Source organism: Morone saxatilis, unplaced genomic scaffold (genome assembly GCF_004916995.1).
Source record: "Morone saxatilis isolate NCDOM2014 unplaced genomic scaffold, NCSU_SB_2.0 Contig20, whole genome shotgun sequence".
Classification (NCBI taxonomy): Eukaryota; Metazoa; Chordata; class Actinopteri; family Moronidae; genus Morone; species Morone saxatilis.
This window is the reverse complement of record NW_023339763.1, coordinates 6,161,241-6,185,491: the sequence shown is the minus strand read 5'-3', so window position 1 is coordinate 6,185,491 and position 24,251 is coordinate 6,161,241. Positions and strand designations below refer to the sequence as shown.

Here is a 24,251-nt window from a genome sequence, read left to right as displayed (position 1 = left end):
CTCAGAGCTGTTTACTGTCTCTCTTTACACTGAATCATTTAGCGACCCCCGAAAAATTATCTCACAACCCCTTTGGGGGTCCTGACCACTCCTCCAGGGTGCCCATCCAGGGAAGAAAACATGATGAAGTACCCTCGAGGGTGCTTATCATAAACCTGACAAAGATATTTCACCATGAAAGCATCACAACTTTCTGCAGGCTGGTGCCCTTTTCACTTATTTTTCCCACCACTGCACAATGTAATCAAAACCATCAGGCAAAGACTAGTAGAAACAAACAAGAATAGAAGAAGAAAATAAAGAAAAATTCAATAAAAAAATGACGAAGAAAATATGGAAGGTAAAAAAATGAGTAATATAATTAGGTAGTGTTAATGAGTTTTTGCATTTTAATCCTGAAGACATGTAGTGAAGTTAATGGCTTTATCTTTGATTTAACGGATCCGATATTCAATGGTATATTGCAGAAACACTCTAGTCCCATTTTGGTCCTTTGTTTTCACTCCATAAATTATTGGAAGATGCCCAACTGGTGAAGATGTTTTTATTTCACAAGAAAAAAGGCATTTGTCACAAAGCTAAATAAATGTATACATGAAAAAGAAAGTTTTTTTCACATAAATGACCAAGCTGACCCAACAGTTTGTAGTAAAGACGACATTGAAAACAACAAAGCAGCATGTTACAAAATGCAATCCATGTACACTTGGTTCTCAGGCTAGCTTGTTGCACTCTACCTTTGTTTTGATTTTCACAGGGAAAACTGGCCCAGGGGCTCTAATGTCACAAACCGGGTGACAATGAAGGTCACCACGTGTTCTTTTGTAAGTGTAATACTCACAGTCCTTGAGAGGAGACAAGCTGTGAACACAGTCTTCAAAAATCAGAGCAGATAAAAGAGGAGAGGTCGTTGTGGGCAACAGACAGCTCTTGGGAGCCATGGCAACGGCAGACTGGTACAATAGGTTGCTCAGTCACAGAGAGAGGAGGGATGAACAGAATAAGAGGACGACACGAAAAGGGGGAGGTAGAGATGAAAATAAAGGCAGAGGGAGTCCAGATTAAAGGCAGAGAAACAGCTGTGCTTGTTGCTCCTCCTTTTACCTCGTTACTGGTTCTTTTCTCTCCTCCTCTGCTGTTAAAAAAAACCTAGTCTCAATTAACTTTCGATATGACACCAGGATACATCTGTGACTCAACAACACTGGTTTGAAAACGGTGGATAATTTCCTCCTTTATCCACACGCACAGCTGAAAGCCGCAGTCCCAGCAGAGTAAGTGGCACCCTTCGCCCACAGAGCTGCACGGGGAATTGAACTTCTGACGCCTTTGCAGCATTTGAACCCTCTTTTAGCTCTTTAGGTAATTAAATCTCTACTTCTAGCAGTGTTAGTGCTGTAAACACGGAGCAGCACAGGATAGATCTCCTGCTTGAAGGCTCTTCAGAGATAGACCAACATATTGGTTGGTTAGACTCCTCCAGTAAGCATCCAGGTCTAGACAGCGGTGCTCCGACCAAGCAGGGGAAAGGCTGTTGGCAGGCCACAGCTGGGCTCCAGTCCCCTCAGTCCATGTACCCCCTGAAGCCCCTGGAACCCTCCTTGGAACCCCTGTATTCCCCCTTGGAATCCTTGTATCCCTCCTCGAAGTCCTTGTATGCTTCCTTGGAGTCCATGTATGCCTCCCTGGAGTCCTTGTATGCTTCCTTGGAGTCCTTGTAGTCCTCCTCTGAGCCCAAGTGCATCATGGTGAGTCCTGGGTTCTCGGCGGGGCATGGTAGCCATTGCAGCGGCAGCCTGGATGGACCGCCCCCCCGGCGGGGTAAGGTTGTTGTGGTTCAGGTCCATGTTGGACAGGAGATGACCCAGGGAGTCCCAGCGCTGGGACGAAGGCAGACGTATGAGGGAGGAGTAAGCTCGCTCAGGGAATACGGCTGTCACAGGAGGCTTGCTGGTCTCAGATGTGAAGACCGGAGCAGGATCCTGGTATTCCCTGGGAGGAGGTGGCTGCGGAGCAGCTCGGAGCGGGGCAGGCTTCAGGTAGGTGCCCCCCCGTGGGTCAGCCAAGACCTCACTGTAGGGCGGAGGAGGATCCTCCATCAGAACTGCCTCCTCATAGCAGGGCGGCTTCCCAAATATATCTGTGTCTAAAAAATAAGAGAAGACTGGGATTAATCACAAATATACCAACATGTTTGCAAATCAGCCTTGCTGCCAGTTTGTCTCAGAGGCCAAACACAGTACTGCAACAAAGAAATCCCTTCCAGCCCAAAATCCATTATAAAGAGACACTTGTAGAACTGTTGATAGGACATATCTGACTGTATACTGTCAGTACGCTTTCTGGTATGATTTTTTTAAACCATGAAGGTTTTATATTTGTATAACCCACGGAGTCTAGGGAGATTTATGTTACTTATTTTTACTTTATTAAACAAGGACCATGCACAAAAACATGAATCTCAAAATGAGAAGACGTGATTTATGCCAGATTTAGCTATAAGCTTATTTACATCTACAGTCCCTGGGCAGGTACAAACAGAACAACCACCAGACACTGTAAACATTCATGTACATGCAACATCATTACAGTCTCTATCACAATAACAACTATACAGACACACATGAACATATCAATATCAGCACATTCTTCCAGTACAAAAAAAAATCCTTACAATTACTATTATATCATCCCAAGGACAAGGGACCATGACTAGGGTAAAAATTTACTATATATATATATATATACTAGATTTTACTAATAAACATGAGCAGTGGGCTGCAGAATGCTGAGGCAAACCAGAAAGATAGACAATTAAATTGATGTATATATATATATATACACACACATATATAAGGCTAGACCCTAATCTTTAAGGTTGAATTTGCTGTCATTTAGGATGGGAAAAAAGACGATGGTGACTGAGGAAATTTAGGCAAATGTTTTCAGCGGGATGTATGAGAGTTACAGTACAGGGCTGGAAACTTTTTCACCACCTTCTCAAAACTCATTAAGGGGAACACTGATGTCGTTCCACAGCAGCCACACTGAAAAGGGCTGCCAGCAGGTGTGTCTGCACATTTACTGTTTATCTGCTTCGTGAGTGCAGCATACAGCCAATGCAGAGAATCTAAAAATGCAAGATAATCAGTCTATAACCAGTTCCTATAATACATTCAAGATATATGTATGTGTCACAACCCAATTGATTTGAATAAACACAGTCCTGCTGTGATACATGTGACAGTGTGTTCAGCTGTGGGAACAAAACCCATCACAGCACATTTGGTCTGAACTCTCTGTGTCTCTCTTTCTTTCACCAAGTATCGCTCTCTCACACACATTTTATTTTCTCTATCACTCGCTCCTATTTCAGGGACATTGCCTCTGACGACTTTATAATTTCTACTGGAGCAACTGCAATGCAGAACATTGTGTAACAAGATACATGGACACATAAAATACACGTTCGTCATACATGCGTTCATTCCTGTTTAAGTCTGACAGTAAATGCCTCATTTAGATGCTTTTTAGTGCTCCTCTGTGGTGTACGTGTGATGCAGTTATACCAGCATAAAATGTGTCCATAGCTTCAACAACTTTAATCAACCCCATAATCAAAAGCATTTTATATGTGAAAGTTACAGTCATGCAACACTAAATGTGTCAGTAATGACGCAAAATTATGATTCATGAGTGTCTTAAATTTCCATTCAGTTCTCACTATAGAGCAAACTACTGAGTGTCTACTATATTGGGAGGACTGAATGAGGGAGTGATTTCAAAGACAGTGTTAAATGCAACCAGATTCATTTCTAACAGCCACGCAATCTGCACAATTTGTCCATGAAAAGTGTGGACACATATTCCAAAAGCTATGTTTGCAGTAGGGATGCATCAAACCTATGTTTAAAATAACAATATGACTAATAGCCGATGACAATACTGATGAATTTTTGTTGTTATTTCTTTGCCGGCAACAAAGAAATCCACAAAGATAACCATCTCTGCCTTGTTGCAGCTCATTCTATTTGTCTTCAAATCCAAATGTGACACGCAGAGCCAAACAGCCGCTCGCTGTCCGTGCTTCTGCATGGAGCACATCTGTATTTGCATGCAATTTGTGCCAGTGCTGGAAAACCGATTATTTCTACAATATCTGAGTTGGAAATAACCAACACAACATCTAGCCAGTGCAAAATTGATGTGACACAACAGATAAACATCAGTGAATGGCATCTTATTTGCCAATATCAGTCAACACAGCAAATATCCGATAAAAGTATGTGTCTATATCTTCAACCAAAACGACTGCTGGCATTAAGACAGGCTTATATTTCAGCAGAAATATGTCAATACTTCAAACAAAACAATCCTTTTCCTCCAACATTGTTTACTAGAAATTACTTATATATTACCAAATTGTTTTCCCAATTACATTGTGGTGACGAAGGTAATCTTTTCCTGGATTATGTTTATAGGCAAAGGTTTAGACTGAATGATAATTACCACATAAGTAGCAAGAGGTTAGTCAGGGTGAATGGTGGGTGTACAGGACACAGCACTGTGAGACCAAACATCCAGACTCTACGTTTAGGTTAAGAACTTTTGTTAAGGTTAGGGAAAGATTCAGGTTTTAATAAGCACGTGTCTCAAGTCACTGCAGACTTTTTCTGTATTAGACTAAGACCTCAATCTTTCCCGAACCCTTACCAAGAGCCACGAGTGCCTCGACATAACCATAGAAGAGTTTTATAATGCTCTAGTCACTACAATTGTAAGCTCAGATATTTTGCGTTAATGTGACGTGTAGCTGCTGCTGACTGGCTCAGTGTAACCGTCTGCTCTGTCTGTGATACAGTGCTGATGTTGCTGCTTTATTCAAGATTCAATTGGCTGTATCAGAAAAAGATCTCCGTAGACGGATATTGGAATGTTATTTTTGCAAACTAAGACACAACCACAGGACGCCATCATGACACCAAAAAATCTATATAAAATATAAATTTCTCCATTTTGTAGCTGTAGCAGACAAGTTGACAGAAAAATAGAAAGCATAATATGGTCAACATTAATTTTCCTTCAAAACCTTTGATTATTTATTAAACGTTTTTTATTTTCTGTTGCAAATTAGTTGTATATAAACATAATTTCTGATTTGCTAATTTCTACTCTCTAATCAGTGAGAATGTGAACATTTCCCACCATTCTCTGGAATTTTGGTGAACTTTTGGTGTACACAAGCAGTTAGCAGATTCCTAGCTTGTTCTCCAATAATTGGACCATTCACACCTGTTGCTAATTACACTGAAAGACTGGCCAGAACCAAATCTTTTTTCTATTTGCAACCAATTAAAAAAACTGCAGTGACTTCGTCGAGTGAAATGAATGAAATTTAGAAGTTCAGCGTATTCAGAACAAGCGCATGTTTTTCAGCTGGTCTGGTGCTTTTTAGTAAAACATGAATCATAGTCAGACTCCATTACACTGAGGGCATTTCAGCTGCTACAGCTGAAGTAAAGTGATATTTATTCTAACAGATACAATTTCCCATCGTGGTTGAACAGAAAACAAAGCACTAAATTGTTAAACTTTTGGTGTACTTTGGTCGGAAAATGGTGGCATTTTAGCAACGCATCTGTTACGATACAAATTAGTTTGCCATTTTCTTCAGGATGACATTCAAGTAAAGAACAACTGAATATGTTGGTTTTACTGTAGAGAAACAAAGCACAAAAATAACACCTGGAAACAGCATTTACCTTGCAATAAACGTTCCGTACATTTCTAAAATACCTCTGGCCTGACAGAGAGCCTGTAGGCAAAATGCAAGATGGTAGACTCAATATTTCAATGTATTGTATTGTATAAAGGAAAAGATTTTTGGCCTGATAAAACAGCCATGGGCAACGAACAGAGTCTTAAAGCAGTTTTTTTTTTCCGGAACAACTGAAGACAGTTTCTATTTCCAGGCTGATGAATATGCCCAGATTCTGATCAATATCTGTCGAAATGTTGCACAAACTCTCCTCCTGCTTTCAGAGACTTCACTGGACCTGAAATATTAACAGTAACTCCTCTGGCCAGCTTCTTGCACAGGCTCTTCTGAAGAAAAGAAAAAGTTTGCACCATAAAATGTAATCCATGCTAGAATTTTCAAAATGACAAACATATCAAATAACTTCCCAAAGCTGCAGTTTCTCTACAAAATGGTGAAAGTCGTCTGTGATTTTTGAGATGTTCCAGCTACTCTGACTGGCATGGAAATTGGACTACAGGGTCTCTATATGATATGAATGAAAGATTAAGTGGAAGACTGGAACTCCTGAAATTGACCTGATGCAGTCCACTAGAGTTGTTGAAACTACAAAGTACTCAGTCCACTGACAGTTACAGAGTGAGGCTTCTTTTATTTCACCAACAATCTGACTAAATGCAGTGCACCTGCAGAGTGCAAAACAGACAACAGACCAGTTTTATTTTGGGCTGTTAACAAATAACGGAATTAATGTGGATTAGTGACAGCTGATCTGACCTGCCAACAGCAACCTTTTGTCATTTTACCAGGTGAAAGTGACAGTTACATAAGAGAGGAGAGATAACAGATTTGCTGGCGTCTCTGGATTTTTGTTTTTTGAGGTCGTTTTTAGAGCATTCTTGCAGTTTTTATTACAATTTAAGTCTTAGTTTCTTGGTTTTGACCATTGGTTCTATCATCTTTGTACTTACTAAAGATTTGGGAACGTGGTAACATCTCTATAGCAATGTCAGATGGGTGAAGAAACACGAGCAGTCCCCCAATTGTACAGGTCGTTAATAAACCAAAGGTTATCCAGATACATTTTTTAAGAGGAAAAACTACAATTATTATACTACTTTTATAGCGGTTTGCCTTTTCTCTGTGATATATGAAACACTTATTAATCTATCCCCCCCAAAATGTATATTTATGTAGATAAACTTGCAGTCTGTGTAGCTAAAACCTGATATAGATAATTAATTTGTGCCAACAGGTTGTTGAGACGAAAAACATTCACATAATCTCGTCACTCGTATAGGAAGCGAAATGCTCACAATGTAGTGTATGCCGTGGTGCAGAAATACAACGATCACCTGTCCCTATACTGATTCCAAATTATTTACCAGACATCTATTTTACCGCCAAACCCAAAATGTAACAGTATCTGTCTTTACTTTGTTTGGCTGTTGATGGGTGAACAGACTCCAAAAACAGTCAATATACAACCAGAATTCACATTTAGGTGAATAAACAAGATTAAAATACGCTTTATGTTCAATTTAAATGTACATTTAGTGTTTATTTTACTGCGGGAAAAAAATGTGAAATGCTACTGCTCTGCATCATAGCTCACTGAATTCCTAAACACGGTTTTCACTGTGCTGCCTAATGTAACTGTATAATTCTCAAGCTTGTAGTGCAGTCTCATATGAACAAAGCCAATGCTTGCTGAATACTCGTGGCTGCTACTGTATGATGAATTGGTTTTAAGCCACATCTTTCTGTCTCACTCCCTTATCCTCTCCCCGCAGTTTCCATGCTTGCATTCTTGCTGCTGAGGCTGCTTTGGCGTACAGTATGTTCACGCTTGCTGTCTGTTAGTCCGTCTCTGACAATTACACCAACAACTCATTCCTCAGCTTGAACCTGTTTACCGCCAAAACAACAAATATCTTACTGGTATAAATCAACATCTGTTTGTTGAACTGTTGCCATGGAGCTGGATGTATTTATAGATGCAAATGTGTGTCTTTGTGTGTGTATACCTGGCCAGAATCCATGCCTCCTCCAACATGCCTCACAGATACCTTCAGGATCAGACTCTCATTGTTTCTCAGCTCTGTCCTAACTCCCCTGTAAATCTCTGTGCTGTAAACAATCCTACCAGCTGCCAGGACAGCTTTAAATAAACATCAGCCACACAGAAACAATGTCAGCAGAAACACATGGGACTGATGTTTCCACTGGGAGGATCAGGAAGGCTTCATATGAAGCTGCAGCCAGTTCTCTGAGGAGAACGTATGTGATACAGTAATTTCAGCACACGTATGATGGTGTGACAGCGACTGCATAAAACGCAGTGAACATATTAGTCATGGTGAGTTACGGGATTACACAGAATAGCAATAGATTCATTTGCTCATTTAGGTTCCAAACAGGCACAACAGCTATATTTCACTATATCAGTGATGGTGGTACAGTATATATTTTAAATATAAGTCTTCTTTTTCTCCCCCCCCCTCTCATCCCTCTCACTTCTTTTTTCTACCTCTTATCATCTCTTTCCTTTAATCTCTTTATCTCATTTTTTGCACCTCCTAAAATCTTCTTCTCATCCCTCTTGTCACATCTTTTCTTCATTTACTTTCAGATGTTACTATCTAATCTCATACCTCTCTAAATCTCTGTTCTTGCTCCCTAATGATCTCCTGGCTTGCCTCTTATTCCTCCTTGCTTTTCTTCACTTCTTTTTTTACCTGATATCTTACATATGATCATCTCACTTGCATCTCTTAATATCCTCATCTCATCCCTCTTGTCACATCTTTTCTCATTTCATCTGGTCTCTCTTCCATTGTATCCGTATCTCCTCATCTCATTCCTCTTCCCTAATCTCTTATTCCCACAATCTCCCTCCTCCCATCTCATTCTTATCTCATCTTCATCTTATATCTCCTCTCACACCTCTTCTCCTATCTCATGCCTCTCCACTTTCATCTCGCTTTTCATCTCCTTCCATCTTTCTCCTTCCTTATCTCATCTAAACCTTTCCGTTACTATTTTTCCACATCTGTTTCCCTCATCAATGTTATCAAAGGCAAAACCGAGTACAGAAACAACCATGATTTTCCGGTTCAAAACTCTGTGGCTGCAGGCAGCTGCAGAGGAGGGATAATCACCCACCACTGGTCTGAACTGAGCGACTTATCAGAGCTGCTCCTAGTGTGAACATCATGTGTGGGTCAGGACTCGGGTACAAAAGCCTGTCAAGAGCAAGACATGCTGGCTGTGTGGGATGACAGCTGAGTGATGCATGAAATCTGTGTTTCTGGAGCCAGTGTTGTTTTTAACGTCTCCTGTCACAGTTTCAGATGTTTGAAAGCGTATCTTCGCTGTGAGCATCCAGCACTCTCTTACAAGCAATACTGGACTGAATCACATCTCTGGTGCTGCCTACTAATTAATCAACCTGAAACAAAAAACGCAGTGACAATTAGGCTGAAGCTGAATTCCAGCTTTAATTTGAAGCGGTTAACACCCACATCAAAGAACAATGCAGGGATGTTGAAACTTGGAGCCATGCTGGTGGCAGACTGTAGGGGTGGCGATTTCATGTTCATCATTCAGGAGGTTTGTACCGAGAGCCAAAAATATGCACAGAGGTCTCTTCCTTTTCAAAACAAACGGACCCCGGTGATTAAAAGCGATAGAAATCCTGAATAAAGCAGTTTCATCTTAATCATCTGTTTTTGTCTGACACTGTTCAGCAGACAAAGGATGTTAGCTTAGCTTGTTCCTCTGATAACTTAAAATCCAGATGTCCTGTAACTAAAATCCTTTATCCGGTTGAAATATATTGTTAAAAACAACCAAGATCTAAAGTAAATCGTAAAAATGCTGCTTAAAGCTGGTTATAGGTCAATTTATGACTATAACTTCTTGCAACGTTGATGCATGTAGAAAGGGGTTCTGATGCTACGGACAGACCATTACCAAAATAAAATCACAGGTTTCTCAGTCCACAAAGTGAAACAATATTTCACTTGGAAAGAAGGACCAGGCAGCAGAGCATTGTGCATGTTTTGGCCAACAGACAGGGCTTCACTCTTCTTCTTCTACTGACTACTTGCTGGCACAAGTTTTAGAGAAAAGAGCCATGGAAAATTCGGGCCAGAGGTTAGCAAGTGTTAAGTGAATACACAATATCACCACAAACATCTTTTCAAGCCAGGTAGAGTGGAGAGGATGCAGAGTTAAGGAGATAGAGGAGGAAAGATAAAACTATAATAACTGCCAATTTGTTATTCCAAATAATGCTTTTGAGATAAAAATATACAAAAATTAGGCTAGCAATCGGAATGTGTTAAAATCTGGAACAGAGAGGAGGTGAAGCGAGGAGAGCGTACAAGAGGCGGAGAGGAAAAGAGATGGAAAGGAAGAAAGAGAGGGAAGATGAGTGAAGAAGGGTCAATATCATATTCCAGTGTGAACAGGTTGAGGTCCTGAACTGACCCACATGGCCAAAAGAACAATAATACGTCATATGAATTCACACGGAGCATGCTGTCATACAGAAGCGAACACAAAGACCACTGAAGACAACGTGTACAGTTTATTTTACAGGTTGATAGGTTGCAGTGGAAGCTACTGAATTTGTGAGGTCTAAAGCATTACCGTCCCTCCACCTCCATCGTAGCTGAGTGACTGAAAGTCACATGAATTCTGATATGAAGGTTCAAAGTAAGGTTGCATTGTAAGAAAATCAGACCTGTATCTGATTTGTACCACTTATGAAAGTGGCCCATCATGTCATGAAAGAAATCAGATTTTTCCCCCTCTGTATACGAATGAAACAGCTCCTGGCGTCTCTCTCTGTCCTCTGCTGTGCTCAGCTGGTCGGCACCTGCCTCTCTTTTAGCTCTGCTGCTGCCTGGATACTAAACCTCTTCATCAGTCTGCTTTGTGACCAAGACTCCAGCAACCTTTTGTTTTATCCGTTACTGTCTGTCTGTGCTCATTAACCATCTTTGACAGCAGCTGATGCGCTTTTACTCACTCCAGCTTTCACTCTCCAAAAATCCTTCTTCCCACATTCTTTCTTTTTCCTAGCACTCTGGGTGTTTTTGAGGGTTTGTGCTGCTCCTCCTCCATCATTACTTTCTAAGTCTTTTTAGTTGCTTTTCTGGTTGTTTTTCTGCTGCAGTTAATTTAGGATTTATTTTTCATACCCATCTAAATTTGTTAAATACTACACCACGAACATAAGTAAATTCTAATGCAATCAACACAACAAAAACTTGCTTTTTAAAGTTTCTAAAGTTAGTGTTTGATGTTGCAAATACCAAATGTTAATGCTCTACTGTCAGAGTTTGTAGGATTTTAATTGGGTGCTTATATGAGATGCCTGGGCTTCTACTTCATGAAGCTTATTGTCAGCTTACTGCTGACAATAATTTTCACTGCAGTTGCACTTTTCTTCATTTCAAATTTCAGTGGCTTTTGAAAGCGCTTTTCCAGCTTTCTAGGTTGAAGCTTGAATTCCTGAAAAGAAAGTTGCCTGGTGTTTACTTCTGCCTGGAGGTTGAAGCAGAATGTTCCCAAAACCCATGAATGAATTATCATAAAAAATGTTGTACACACTGACCTTGGGCTGAGGAGCGATTGGCAAGTATTGGGTGGGAAAAAAAGAAGCCTGAGGACTGCAAGGTTGTGTAATGTTGGAGAGGAAAGACTCCTCTCTTTTGCAGAATTGAGGCACTCTTGAGCAAAGCATTTAACTGCAAAATGCAGATATGGAGCAGCTTGGTGACTTGCAATGTCAGTCTGTGGTTGTAGTCGACAGCTGCCAGCTGTTATGTACAAATGAAACAGGGAGTTTCACAGATGAATGATTAAAGTGATCAATAATTCTTTCTGCATACATATGGGAAAAATCTAAACTTTAAAATAAAGATCTGATGGAAAAAAGCCTCTCTTTCACCCAGCTGTGCTCCTACTGACTCCACACTCTCCCTCTGATTGTCTCTTTCTTCTCGCTTTTCTGTTTCTTTTTTAGTTTAGCCCGGCCGTGTTGTTGCTTGCTCCGTCACCACTCGGCCTCCACAGACACCACCCACGCCTCAGCGGCAGCTGTCACCATGACGCCCCGCGGGGGAACGCTGCCCGGCAGGCAGGGAGGTGGAAGCTGGGAACCGAAGAGTCTAAAAAAATCTGACACAGCGCATAATGTAATCCTCCTCCTGTCCTCTGCTTTTCTGTCTGAATGTGAATTGCTCATATGCATGTTGTGAATTAATTTTATTTTTCCTCTGTTTTTGTTGATATAACAACCTGAGTTCAAATAGTCTTGATATGAATAAAATATGCATTTGGCCGTAAATAAACAGCAAATAAGATGTGACAGGTTTGGTATTTGTCAGTAATTTTACACTCAGCCGTAGAGAAGTGATTAATGTTGTAATAGTGGGAAGAGTTAGGTGGTGACACTAATGGATGCAGCAGTTGATATTTTTATTGCTGACTGCTAAAGTTTAAAGAGAGATGAAGAGAGGAAAAACACTTTGCGGTTGATCACAGATTGTTTCATCCATTATTGGAGCTAGAGTCAAAGACAGCTGGGTTTGCTGGTGGGCAGTTTTGAACAATTAAAACCTTTTTGAAAAGAATTAAAAAGAGAAAACACAGTCCAGTGCTTTCAGGAAATAGCCACAGCCTCACACTCTGAGTCTGACAGTGACAAAACTTCTCGCCTTCTCCCGCCTACTCAGCTTTCATGTTACCAAACTGCCAAAAATCGAAATGGACATACTCCCGTGCAAAGTCGCTGCCCTCAACACCTCTCGTGCCAAACTGCAGCTTGCACACCAAAGAATACCGAAGAGACGGACTGAGGATTCAGGGCTCACCAGATTTGTTCATGTACCAGATATATGATCTTTTGCTGCCTGCAGACTCACTGCTGCAGTTTGTGTCATAGTTAGACTTTTCATAGTTGTTTACTTGTTAATAATTGTTTTTGAGTACTTAAAGGTGGGGTCAGCAATTCTAATTCAGTACACTTTTGGTCAAATTCAGCAAATATCACAGTCTGCTAGCTGGCCGTTCTGTGTGCGCTGTTTGTAATTGGGAAACAAAGTGGCTCGGACTGAGCTACACAGCACCTTTACAGCCAATCCAGCCAGGATTTGTGTGTGAAGTAAAGTTAAATTACTTGCCTGTAGGAGAAATTCTTCCAAAATATTGAGAGTTCAGATATTGCTTTCTAGTTTGAAAAGCTATGCAGTTGTTGTGATATATATATAGTAGCAGGAGAGTTGTGAGTATCGCTGTCTGGAGCTTGTGTGTTGGGTTTGGAAAACTGTCTCGTCTAAACGAGCATCTAAACTAATAGCTTTTACTCCGGCAAGAGTTGCATAACACACTTTTAAATGTCTAATTTCTTATTTCAGATATTATAATACCACATATGTAAAAGTTCTTTGATTTTTGCTTGGTTACTGGAAACAACAAGTAGAATAAACATGATTATCACGGTAGGTGAAGTTAAACACATAATGATTCATAAATCATCAGCCTTTCATCAGCCACAGCTTAATATTTTAGAAAGATAATGAAGCATAAATTAATTCCACTCAACACCCACACATCCTGTTAGCAGCTCTTTGCTCTTGTGATCTGAAAGGTGTAAAACACCAAATGTCTGGAAACCTCCCAAAACTCAAAATTGGGAAATATATAGAGGCCAGATACAGTATATACTGAGGCAGTAATAAGACTTTGCACTTTATCACCTTTAAAATCCTCCTACTTACCTTCCTACTAGTGCCTCCTTTATCTGCCAACTTCAGATCTTTAGTCAAATGACCGCCCTTTACCAACCACATCGTTCAAAACCATTCAAACAACAAAAAAACAAACTATTCAAATTAACATTAAAAGCTGTGGAGTGTTACAACTATGAATCAACATAAACCTTCTAAAAACTCATGTTTTCCTCACCTAATGTTCTCTTGAGGAAAGAAAATCAACAGAATGACACACACAAGAACAATTAACCAAACAACAACAACAATACAGTCACGTTACCTGGCATGCTGATCCAGTTTGCCTGCGGCATGGGATGAGGAACCTGCAGAGGAACAGGCGGCAACAAGGTTTGAGGCGGGGAGAACTGCGGTGGCTCCCTGGGCAGCAGTGGAGGTGGTGGTGGAGGTGGAGGAGGAGGAAGAGGAGGAGGGTATCCTGCAGGGTGACAGCCAAGCGGCTCAGTCTCTACGGTTCGCAGACATTGCTCCCTCAGCCTCTCTTCGTGGCGGCGCTTCAGCCTGCGCTGCAGGAAGCTGCAGAAGCAGCAGAGCATGACGATGACGGCCCAGACCAACCAGAAGCCAGCGAAACAGGCCAGGAAGGTGTAGGTGCCCTGCGACATCACCATGGCGGTGAGGGGACTAGTGAGAGTTTTCCCCCCGGGCAGGAAGAGGTGATTTCAGACGTGCAGGACGAGATGTACGTGATGTCCTGTTGTCCTCTGGATGCCGTGAAACTTGGCAAGCTTGTGACTCGTCTCTCCAAGGTCAATAAGCCAAATTCTATATTGCCAATTAAAGTGCTGACACTGCTATCCTGAAGGCTGTAATCCAATGTGGGAACTAAAAAAATAAAAGCAGGTGATAAAAAGGTGTTAATAGTTGGGTCTCAGTCAACTTAACTTGAATACTGATAAATTTAAGTCAGTTAAAGTTACAAAATCCTTCAAAATCACCACAAAAAATTTGATTCGAAGCTCAGTGGCAAGTTTGCTTCAAGATGGCAGCTCTATCACTCAGTACTTCACAAGATTTAAACTTGTTTGAAAGAAAAAAGGCATCCAAGAACTGGACTAGAACTGCCTAAATAAGTTAAAAAATAATAATAATTTCAATTAAAAACAGTAAAATACAGTAGAATCTTTATCTTTTCAGAAACATAACTGTGACATGCCTGAACATTAGACGTTCTGAATTTACAGTCTTGGTTGTGTTTATGAAGGTCTGTCCGTCAATAAAAAGCAGCATCCTCAATAAAATGTGTAATCATATGTAGTTACATTCTTATTAAATCAAATCTAATCCAAATGTTTTTTCCTAGAAGAAGGTGCACAGAGGACCTGAATGCAAAAAGTTAATGATGAGGTTAACTGCCTCGGAAACAGCGACGATGATGGCTCGTTAGTCTCACCACAACCAATTCTGTCTGCTCGGTTTGGAGATAAATGTATGTAAATCACAGGACGTTACATGTTTAAGGCGTGACAGTTGAAAATGGGAGTAAAAAAAATATGATTTTTGTCCAAATTATATCTCTAGAAATGATCTGCTGCACCACCACCAAATTCACTAAAACAATCAATCTTGTGCTTTTTTGGAATATTAGATTTATTTAATCTGGTTTGCAAATCTTCTGTATCCCTTCAGATGTTCAGCTCCTCTGCAGCACTTCTCATTTACATGGAAATGTGTCTGAATCTCAGGATAAACACCAACATGACACACTGACAGACACACACTGTTATTCCAGACTACAAATAAACTGTGCACCTTGGCAGGTGTTTTGAGCAGCAGCAAACATCCACTTAAACTCTCCAAACAGCTCCACCAGACTCCTTTCAATAATCCACCCTCTCAGTTTTCTTGAAAAGCTGGTGAAGCTGTGGCGGCTGTAAACTTCTCCATCTTTTCAGATGGAAAATACAGTTGCAACAACACTGTCATCTGATTTTTGAGGCAGAACCTCATGTCCAAGAGAGAAAGGAGAAAAAAAAGTTGAAACTAGAAGAAACAAAAGCCCTGTGGGTCAGACAAACTGATGCGACGTCCAATCAGAAGCACCAAAAACCCCAGAGGTGATGTGTGAGTCCCTCTCAGACGGGTTTGTCCATGTGAAGTCAAGCTGGTCCCTTCAAGGTTGCGAGGGACCAGAGTCGGGGGTCTGTCTACACCGCCAGGACACCAAATTCTTCCCTCTCAGATCCCAGCAGGAATCCTCTGCCTCACGCTGCTCTACAAAGGCACACAGGGAAGAGAGGAGACCATCGTCAGTGATTATCAGAGGACAAATTCAGACAATATTTTCAACACAGTAAGAACTCAGAGCAGTAAAAACAGCACAAAGGCCATGTGTCTTTAAATCTCAGCTGTTCGGGCAGGATTATGACGCTGACCTCGGGGGGTGAGTATCAGTTTCACACTTCAGAGAGCAGCTCACAGAGAAAATATTCAGTGATGTAGTGAGAGACAAAAAATAAAAAGACACATCATTATCTTTATTAAAACTAATGAAATTACCTCAGTTATTCCTTCCTTTCATGTTATTGATGGTTAAGAACTAGTTCTCCAATATTAAATAAAATGTTTTGTGAATACCACAACAAGTTTTCTGATCCTTTAAGGATGACATTCTTGCCTCCCAAAACCATCACAAAAATAAAAAGCCTGTCACACAAAAAAGCTTGGTTAGGTTTACAAAAACAAATTGGTTAGTATTAGAGATGCATCGTAGTTTGTTGTTAAGTTTCAGGAGAACAATGTTATCATGGCTTAAGGTCAAGTGTGTAACATTTAGGAGGATCAGAACACGGCGGTTTGTCTTCCATGGAGTCCGCCATATTTCTACAGAAACCCAGAACGGCCAAACCAAACACTGGCTGTGGATGAGGACTTTCACAAGTTTTTCCTAAAGGCCTGTTGTCATTCCCAGGTCGTCAAATACTTGCACCAGTGGTGTTCAGTTAACCTTACCTTTGGAAGCCACTCAATCCTACACACTGATCCTTTAAGTAAATGGTATGGGTACTTCTTTCATCAGCCTGACGCTGTGTCTGATAAATGTGTTTTTTATATATATAAAGCATTAATGGGCTAAAGGGAAACAGTCTGTAGCTTCTAAATGGTGGAAAACAGAATACATGAATAATTTTATGTTATAACCGCGGGAGAATAATCACACACAAACAGCCTTTTTCCTTAATGTGCTCCAATCTGTGCAGGGTTTCTGCATCTTGATTAGCAGCTGATGTCTGCAAATTTTTAGCTGAACCAGAACTGATTTTGCAAAATTATTATTCTTCACCGCAGTGACAAGAACAAGTTAACATGTCATTCCCAATGATGGTGCAGATACTCCTCTGGACACTTAGATGTTTTGTTCCTTCAAAGTTCCAGTATAATCAGACCAGAGCCGCAGAACAGAAGGTCCTGCAGGTTTTCATGTCAATGACCCCAAACAGACGGGCATTAATTAGACTGCAGACATCCATCTGGTGATCTGACACCTAGAAACTCTGTCTGAAGATGACAGATAATTTTATATTTAATTGTATAACGGTTTGTCTGGTGGTGGAGAGGTTAATAATAGAAAGTTTCAGTTTAGCAGTGTTTCCATTCTGAGACAAGGGTTAGTCGCTGGACCAACTTAACGATAAATGAGTTAAGACTAAGTTCTTTGGTGCTGTGAGCTAAATACCAACATCAGCATGCTATCATACAGATGTTTACCTGGTCTAATGTTAACTAATGTGGGCAATGATGATTCTCTTTGTTGACTCAAATCACTTTTGTTCAACTTATCAGAGATTATAAAGTTGTTATTTGAAGTTGAAATCACTTCACCATTCAAACATACAGTACAACTATAGCTAACTGCTAATCTGAATGGAAATGTTAACATGTTGTTGTTTAGCAGGTAATGTGTTTGATGTGTTATCATGTTGAGTCTATAAATATTAGCTAAATGCTAATGTCAGTATGTTAACATAACACAATGATAATATTAACATACTGATTTTAGCAGGTATAATGTCTATCATGTTTATCATATCTAAATTAGTGTGTTTAGGACTAAACACAGCTAAGACTGGTGGGAATGTAATTAGTTTTGTAGGTTTAGTCAGAAACCCAAGCACTGGACAAACTGATATATATGACCTGATGATGGCACTAAAATTTCCACTGCAGTCCATCTAAAATTTATTGATACATTTTTATAAAAACCACAAATGTCAACCCTGTTGTGGTGCAAGACAAAAAGTCAGAGGCTCATCATCATCCTTTGGGGACCATGAATGTCTGCACCAAAATTTCATAAATGTGGAAAATAAAAACTTGAGACTTTCAGTCTTGTTCATCATTGTGTTGTGTTGGGAGGTGAGTAATCAGATGCTGTCAAACAACGACCCTCCAGAGGCTCCTGCGAGGTTGAAATGTGTTTTTAATATGAGAGTCATTAAAATAAACTTTTTTTTTGTTTTGTTTATTCTACCGTTTTTACGACTGCAGTTACTATAAAGTTGTCTGTCAACTCCAGCTTGAGAGTTCCTCAGCTCTTGGAAATCTAGGTGGCATTGTTGGACAACTTCATAGTAATTGGACCATTTATTTTCTGGTGTTGTCGGCAGGATACAAGTTTGGGAGTAGTGTGCAGTACCCAGGCGTCATAGAAGTTAGAGGGAAGAATGGTGATGCCAATTTATCCTGGCACACCTTGGGTGCCCAAATTTAAAGGGCCAGACAGTGAAGTTGAGTTAGGGGACTGGAAGGAGCAATTTCAAGGAATCCTAAATGCCCAGGAAATAACAGGAGATAAAAAAGCCGATATATTAATAAAAGCCTTAGCTGGAGAAGCAAAGCCGTAAGTTAGTGTGCTGAAAAGAAGCAGTGCCTGAAACGGTTCTTACCAGTACTGAGGACTGACACTTCTGATTTTTGTCCACAAGTACCCTTACTTCTTTTTGAGTACCACCACTGAGGTCACCAAGACATGGACCTCAGTATTTTCGAGGGGTATACAATAATTGTTGTAAAATATTTGCCTAAATATAACTACGTTGATCCCCCCAAACCACCTCAGTATTTCTAAAACCCTGTGTACAGCAGTGTTGTTGAGGTTCTCCCAAATGGCTGCATGACTGAGTCTCCATAGAAAAACATAGCTAGCTTTACACTGAAAAATGTTTTTGTTAAAAAGAATAGAAAACACTAAAAGAATTAGGGTTAGGGTTGTACTGGCACCTCTTTTAGTCCAATTCAGGCACTGCTCGTAAAAGTTTTAGTTACTTAAGATTCCCTGTATGGTAACAACACCCCTAATGCATCCTGAGGTGACATTATCTCTACATGAGCTTTGGGGAGCCGCCCTCACTGAGATTTTCAGTCATCGTTCTTCAAGTTGTCAGCGACAGCAAAATGACAAGAAGAGAGAAAGTTTTTGAAAAACAGCGATGAGATTATGAATGTAATATTTCTTCCCCTCCCGTCTGAACGGCTCCTCAGGGAATCACCTTCACTTTGAAATACTCTTAACAGTCGTGACTCATCCCATCGCCTGCGACATCTCATGCTGTCACCACTCAAGTTTAACCAAAAACATGACATTTACAGAAATTTTGAAGTAAGATATCTTTCCTCTGAGAAAACAACACCTACTTCGTCCTAGAATTGAAACAAAATAACTTGTGAGTTATGAGGGGTGTGTCGTTTTTTTTTTAATTGGACACTTAGTATTACACTTGTATTCATAGCACAAGTGGAGCCTCAGTGTTCATGTCATGTTTTTTCATCTTCCACCTCCATGTCACCTTTGGGAATCACACCCCTGTGTCTATTATAATTTGAAATTGCTCAGCAGAGGTGATTCATCAGCAGAGAGCCTTCATGAGGTCACACAGCCGCTGATATTTCAATCTATGAGCACTGATACGGAACAGAGCCTTTGTTTACTCCCTACGCTTCCTGCATTCAGCAATACTCAGACCTCAACCTCCACACCCACACATGTACAACAAAACACATGTACAGTACACACACACACACACACACTATTTTTATCCGTCTTTTGTCTTTTATCTTTTTCTCACATGGGCCACAATCGGAAATGGAAACGGATTTCTTTCTGATGTAAAGGACTGAATGCCAGAAAAATCTGGATTTGAACTATGAATTAGAGCTGAAGGACAACAATAAAATGTGAATAGAAAAAATATAAAAGCAGTTGAGGACATTATATGATTAAACATTTAAAGGAATGTTTTCAACACTTACGCACTGCATTTTATTACACTCGGCATGCCAGCACAGCAGCATTGCCAGTGAAACTGTTCAGTCGCAGCTACCGGTACAGCTGAAACCACATTTAAAGTATTCAGTCTGCACAGAAAGTGAATTCTCTGCAGAACCTTTGTGCAGACAGCAGATGTGTTGAGGTCATAGTTCAAGTTCTTGTCGATCAGTGTTCCCAAGAACTCCACCACCTCAGCCCTTCATTATTGTTGTTGGAAAGGTTGCGTGGGAGCTCTTCCTGAAGTCAAAGGTTTTAGTTTTGTGACCATTTAACTTCAGGATGTGGTTGTTGCACCACTCAACAAAGTCTTTCAGAACCGGGCCATGATCAACCTCTCCGTCCTGTAGTGTACTCAACTCAGACTTGAACAGTAACCAAACTTAATGTTGTGAAAAGGATCTTGTGAATATTTTTTTTTCTTGTGTTTAAAAGGTTGAGGTTTGCCTGCTGACTTTTAATTCTTAATAGTCTTCAAAGTGTTTTCCATAGGACTGCAACTAACAACTATTTTAATAACTGATTGTTAAAAACCAAAAGATATTGAACTTACCATAAAGTAAGACAAATCAGATATCAAATATTTGGCATTTTTGCTTGGAAACTAACTTAAATGTCTCTCTATCGAGGAATCAATTAATTGGCTAATTGTGTAGCTCTAATGGTATGTTCTGACCGTCTCGTGTTACGTGCTAGTTTAGTCGCAGGATCATATGTATTTATTTGTACTCATACACATAACGCAAGGCAAATATTTGCATGGTATGAGCCTAAAATTAACAGATTTTGCTGTGATTTAATGTCAATAAACAGATCAAAATAGCTATCACAATCATTATGGCAATTTGTAAAAAGTCTGAATTCATACTTTGTCGGGTCTGTGCGCAAGACAACGAGCAAACAACTTTTAAAATGCTTGTTTTCTGAATGGACTTTGGATCAATCAGGGCTATGCTAACTTAGTTTATAGTAAACTAAAACCGATAGCTAGAATCAACGCCACTAACTAACGCCAGGTACGCCACTTTCCTCTCTTCCTTTCCTCAGAGCAATCTCCTTTTTTTGGCCTGTCTCTGTATAAATATGAAGTAAGTTTCATAGAGCTTTGGGCGCACAAAGACAGATACAAGCGGTGGTGGCACCTCCGTGGCTCGCAGCAGACAGGTTGAGAAGAGAGAGCAGAGATAAATCTACTTTTTAATCCCAAAAGTTTAAAAAATAATAATCCCCGAGTTCTCCTATTGCCAGTAAACGGCTCAAGATCAGAGCAGAATCTGGTGTGACTACGGGTGTTTATTCCTTCAGAAGCTCAGGCTCTCTTTTGCAGAGCTCCCCGAGCTCAAGCTGCTGTCTGTAGGCCAACAACAGCTCTGTGTCTCATCTCCTTCCCATACACGTTCAAACTCTTTTAATTCTAACATCTTTAATTAAGATGTCCTCCTCAAACACACCTAACCAGGGACATAAAACCTGTAACTATCCAGTTTCAGGCTTATCTCTTTATCCAGCTGCTGATCATGTGAGGATTTAGTGTTTTGCTTCAAGGACACTCTCCAGGCCACAGCAGGCCACTTCATCTCCTCTGAGGTTTCAGAAAGCAGCATGTCTGTCATCACATTTCACTCAGAGCAAAAAAAAAAAGAAAACACATGTTCAGTGGACCCGCGTGAGGTCGGTGTCGAATGAAAATCTTATGATCACAAACTTTTTTCAGGAAATGAGTTCTTGACTTTTTCCTACTGGTGTCCTTGCATTCTTTGAAACTCGACAACACACTTGTTCCATAAGGAGGACCTCAGAGTTTGGCTTTCACACAACAAAAAGGAGCAAAACCTAAACAGTGACTATGAAGTTAAAGTTTTTAAAAAACAGTGTAGCTCTTTAGGCCAGGTCTTTTTTTGTCTGGCGAAATGATGTAAATGCAAACATTAACGTACTACAATTGCATAAATAGTCATACAAGTATGAAAATTGACAGGAATATCCCGAAACATGAGACTACTGATCAGACTGAAGGTAAAAACCCATAAAAACAAACAGACAGTCCTGTGGTCTGCAGTTCAGGTCTTGCAGAGTGTTTCCTGCTAAGGTCTGAGAGTTCAACACTTTACACAGTCACCTGACAACAAATGACCTGTTAACAAATATAAAATATAATGGCTTTAAGTTTATGTTACTTTCTGTGCCTTTAAACTGGAGGGCTGTTATTTGCTCCCCCTGTTGGTGCAATGTAGCATTTCTTCTACAGGTGTTCCTAATCTGACCTACACAAATTCATGCCTGCCCTTCAACGGAGGGCAGGAAAGTACCAGTCTCAGCAGACTGATGTGACTCAGCTGCCTCTTGTTTCTTTTCACAGCCTACTTTTGAGAAGATGGACCCTGTCATGTCAGTCATGTTTTGTTTCTGTTAGTAGTTTCTGGGAAGCCCGGCTGGCTGCAGTGGCTTCCTTCTTTTTATCTACGCTTGACTTTAAAAGCTTCACCTGAAATAAACCTGCATTGAAGAACCAAAAGCAGTGCCAGCACAAATTAAAAGTTTGACTTGATGGTTGCGCTAAATTAAAAGTCAGAGGGTTAGCAAAGTTATTAGGAGTACTTGTTGCCAGTGTGGAACAAAGTGGTGTACTAACATCCCTGCTAACATGGCTAAGAAGTTCATTTGCCTCGTTGATTCTGTTTCACTTGTGTGTAAGAACATTTAAGGGGGTTGTAACAAGCTACATTATTCCTGTGATGTGAATGTTAACACCCATTAAATGAAAGCTGAGAGTCAGCACTTTAACCTCATTCTTCAACCATTATTTCATTTCAAACTGAATTCGTCCTTGGTTTGTTTTTGTTTATTTTGTGTAAACTGTAGGCTAGGCTAACAAGGCTAACACATGTTCGAGGCCTGGGGGACCGCCTGCTCACCTAAACGTCATACTGCAGCTTCCAGTCTGTAGCTTCCTGCGTCGTGTGTTGTCTTATCCTTGAAAGACACCTGTGTCGTGCTGCCAGAGGGTCCTTAAGCAAGTCCTTGGCCTGCTTACACACTGAGTCATATTGGCAAAAGGTCTGAATACGTACGTAAATATGGACTGAAATGTCCTATTATAAACAAATATTAAGAGTTCAAATAAATGGATGACTTAAATATGGACTTAACCTAATCTAGGTTATATAAATGGCTGGTTTATTATAAACTATATATAAGAATTATATCAGTGGAGGAAGAAGTACTCGGGTCCTTTTCTTAAGTAAAAGTAGAAATAAAATAGTCTTAAAATACTCCATTACAAGTAAAGGCTAATTAAAAGTAGGCTAAAAGTACTCATAATGCAGAATTGCTCATTTGTATATATAATATTATATTACTCTGTATTAATCACTAATGAATACATGTAGGAGTATTTTAATGTTGTTTGTCAAAGTCAGCTTTAGGTACTTTGTGTACTACTGGGTAGAGAAGTACTGCGTCATGATGAGCATATCATGTTTGTATGTAAGTAAAAACTGATTAAAGCTGTCAAATAAATGTAGTTAAGTACAATATATTCCTCTGAGGTGCAGTGGAGCACAAGTAGAAAAAGAAATTAGTCCAGTAAAGATGAAGTATGTCAGTATTGTTCTTAAGTATTTGATCAACATATACTCAGCTGTAAGTTACCTGGAGCATTCCTCAGGGACCCCTGGGTGTTTTGGGCCCCCTGTATGTCCTGTATTTGTGCTACAGAGAATTAAACTGCTGCCAACGAAATCAAAAAGTCTTTGTTAGGCGTTTGGCGCCTTCACTGTTGGAAGATAAACACAGAGGGTGTCTCAGCAGCTCCGTGTCCGGAATTCAACTGAATCACGTCAAATCACCCCCCCAAAAACCATACTGATCGATTTGTACATTACGCAACTGCTCAGACGCACTGCTGGGTTTCTGCTTTTTTAATGTCCCTTCTTTAATTACCTCCATGAGAGAAACGGCAGGAGGGCTTTTCATCACTGAGACTGAGACCAATCAATGACTGTCTGAAGTGGAAGACCTTGCTCTCCATTGGAGATCATAAGATAAGGTGACAGCGCAGGTAATGGAATACCTCAAACAAACCCTAACGTCGCTGTAAACTCACAGCTCATATCCACACGCACTACAGGTCCCTGTTTGAATGCCACATTTCGGTGGAGAAAAAAAAACTCACCTTTTTAATTCCTCCGACGAGATGACGCACTCAGCTCGCTCCGTGCCATCTAAGTTTTGGGGTCCAAAATTAAAAAAAATAATAGTAAATAATAATAATAACAAAAGCAACCGAGGTTAAAACAAGACTTTCCACCGGCCCTGTTCCCTCTCGGTGTGTGCATAGGCCTGTCCACCGGCTCCAGTTATCGTCCGTTAATGGATGTGAGCTCCTCCGTTTTCCCCTCTCCTCCCTGCGCGGTGCTGCCGC

The 24,251-nt window shown here is 40.3% G+C and overlaps 1 protein-coding gene across 2 annotated transcripts; it reads right to left on the bottom strand.

Annotated features, from left to right (window-relative positions):
* Window positions 1-498: 498 nt before the first annotated feature.
* Window positions 499-24,251, bottom strand: LOC118331239 (proline-rich protein 7). Of its 2 annotated transcripts, XM_035666042.1 has the most exons (4): window positions 24,003-24,251; window positions 15,316-15,777; window positions 13,826-14,388; window positions 499-2,146 (listed from the first exon to the last, which is right to left on the bottom strand). In XM_035666042.1, exons 3-4 carry the CDS (start codon window positions 14,172-14,174, stop codon window positions 1,497-1,499), a joined length of 999 nt encoding a protein of 332 aa, XP_035521935.1. In that variant the 5' UTR covers window positions 14,175-14,388; window positions 15,316-15,777; window positions 24,003-24,251; the 3' UTR covers window positions 499-1,496. The 2 variants fall into 2 exon arrangements, with proteins under 2 accessions (XP_035521935.1, XP_035521936.1); XM_035666043.1 differs by lacking the exons at window positions 15,316-15,777; window positions 24,003-24,251 and having other exon boundaries at window positions 13,826-14,526.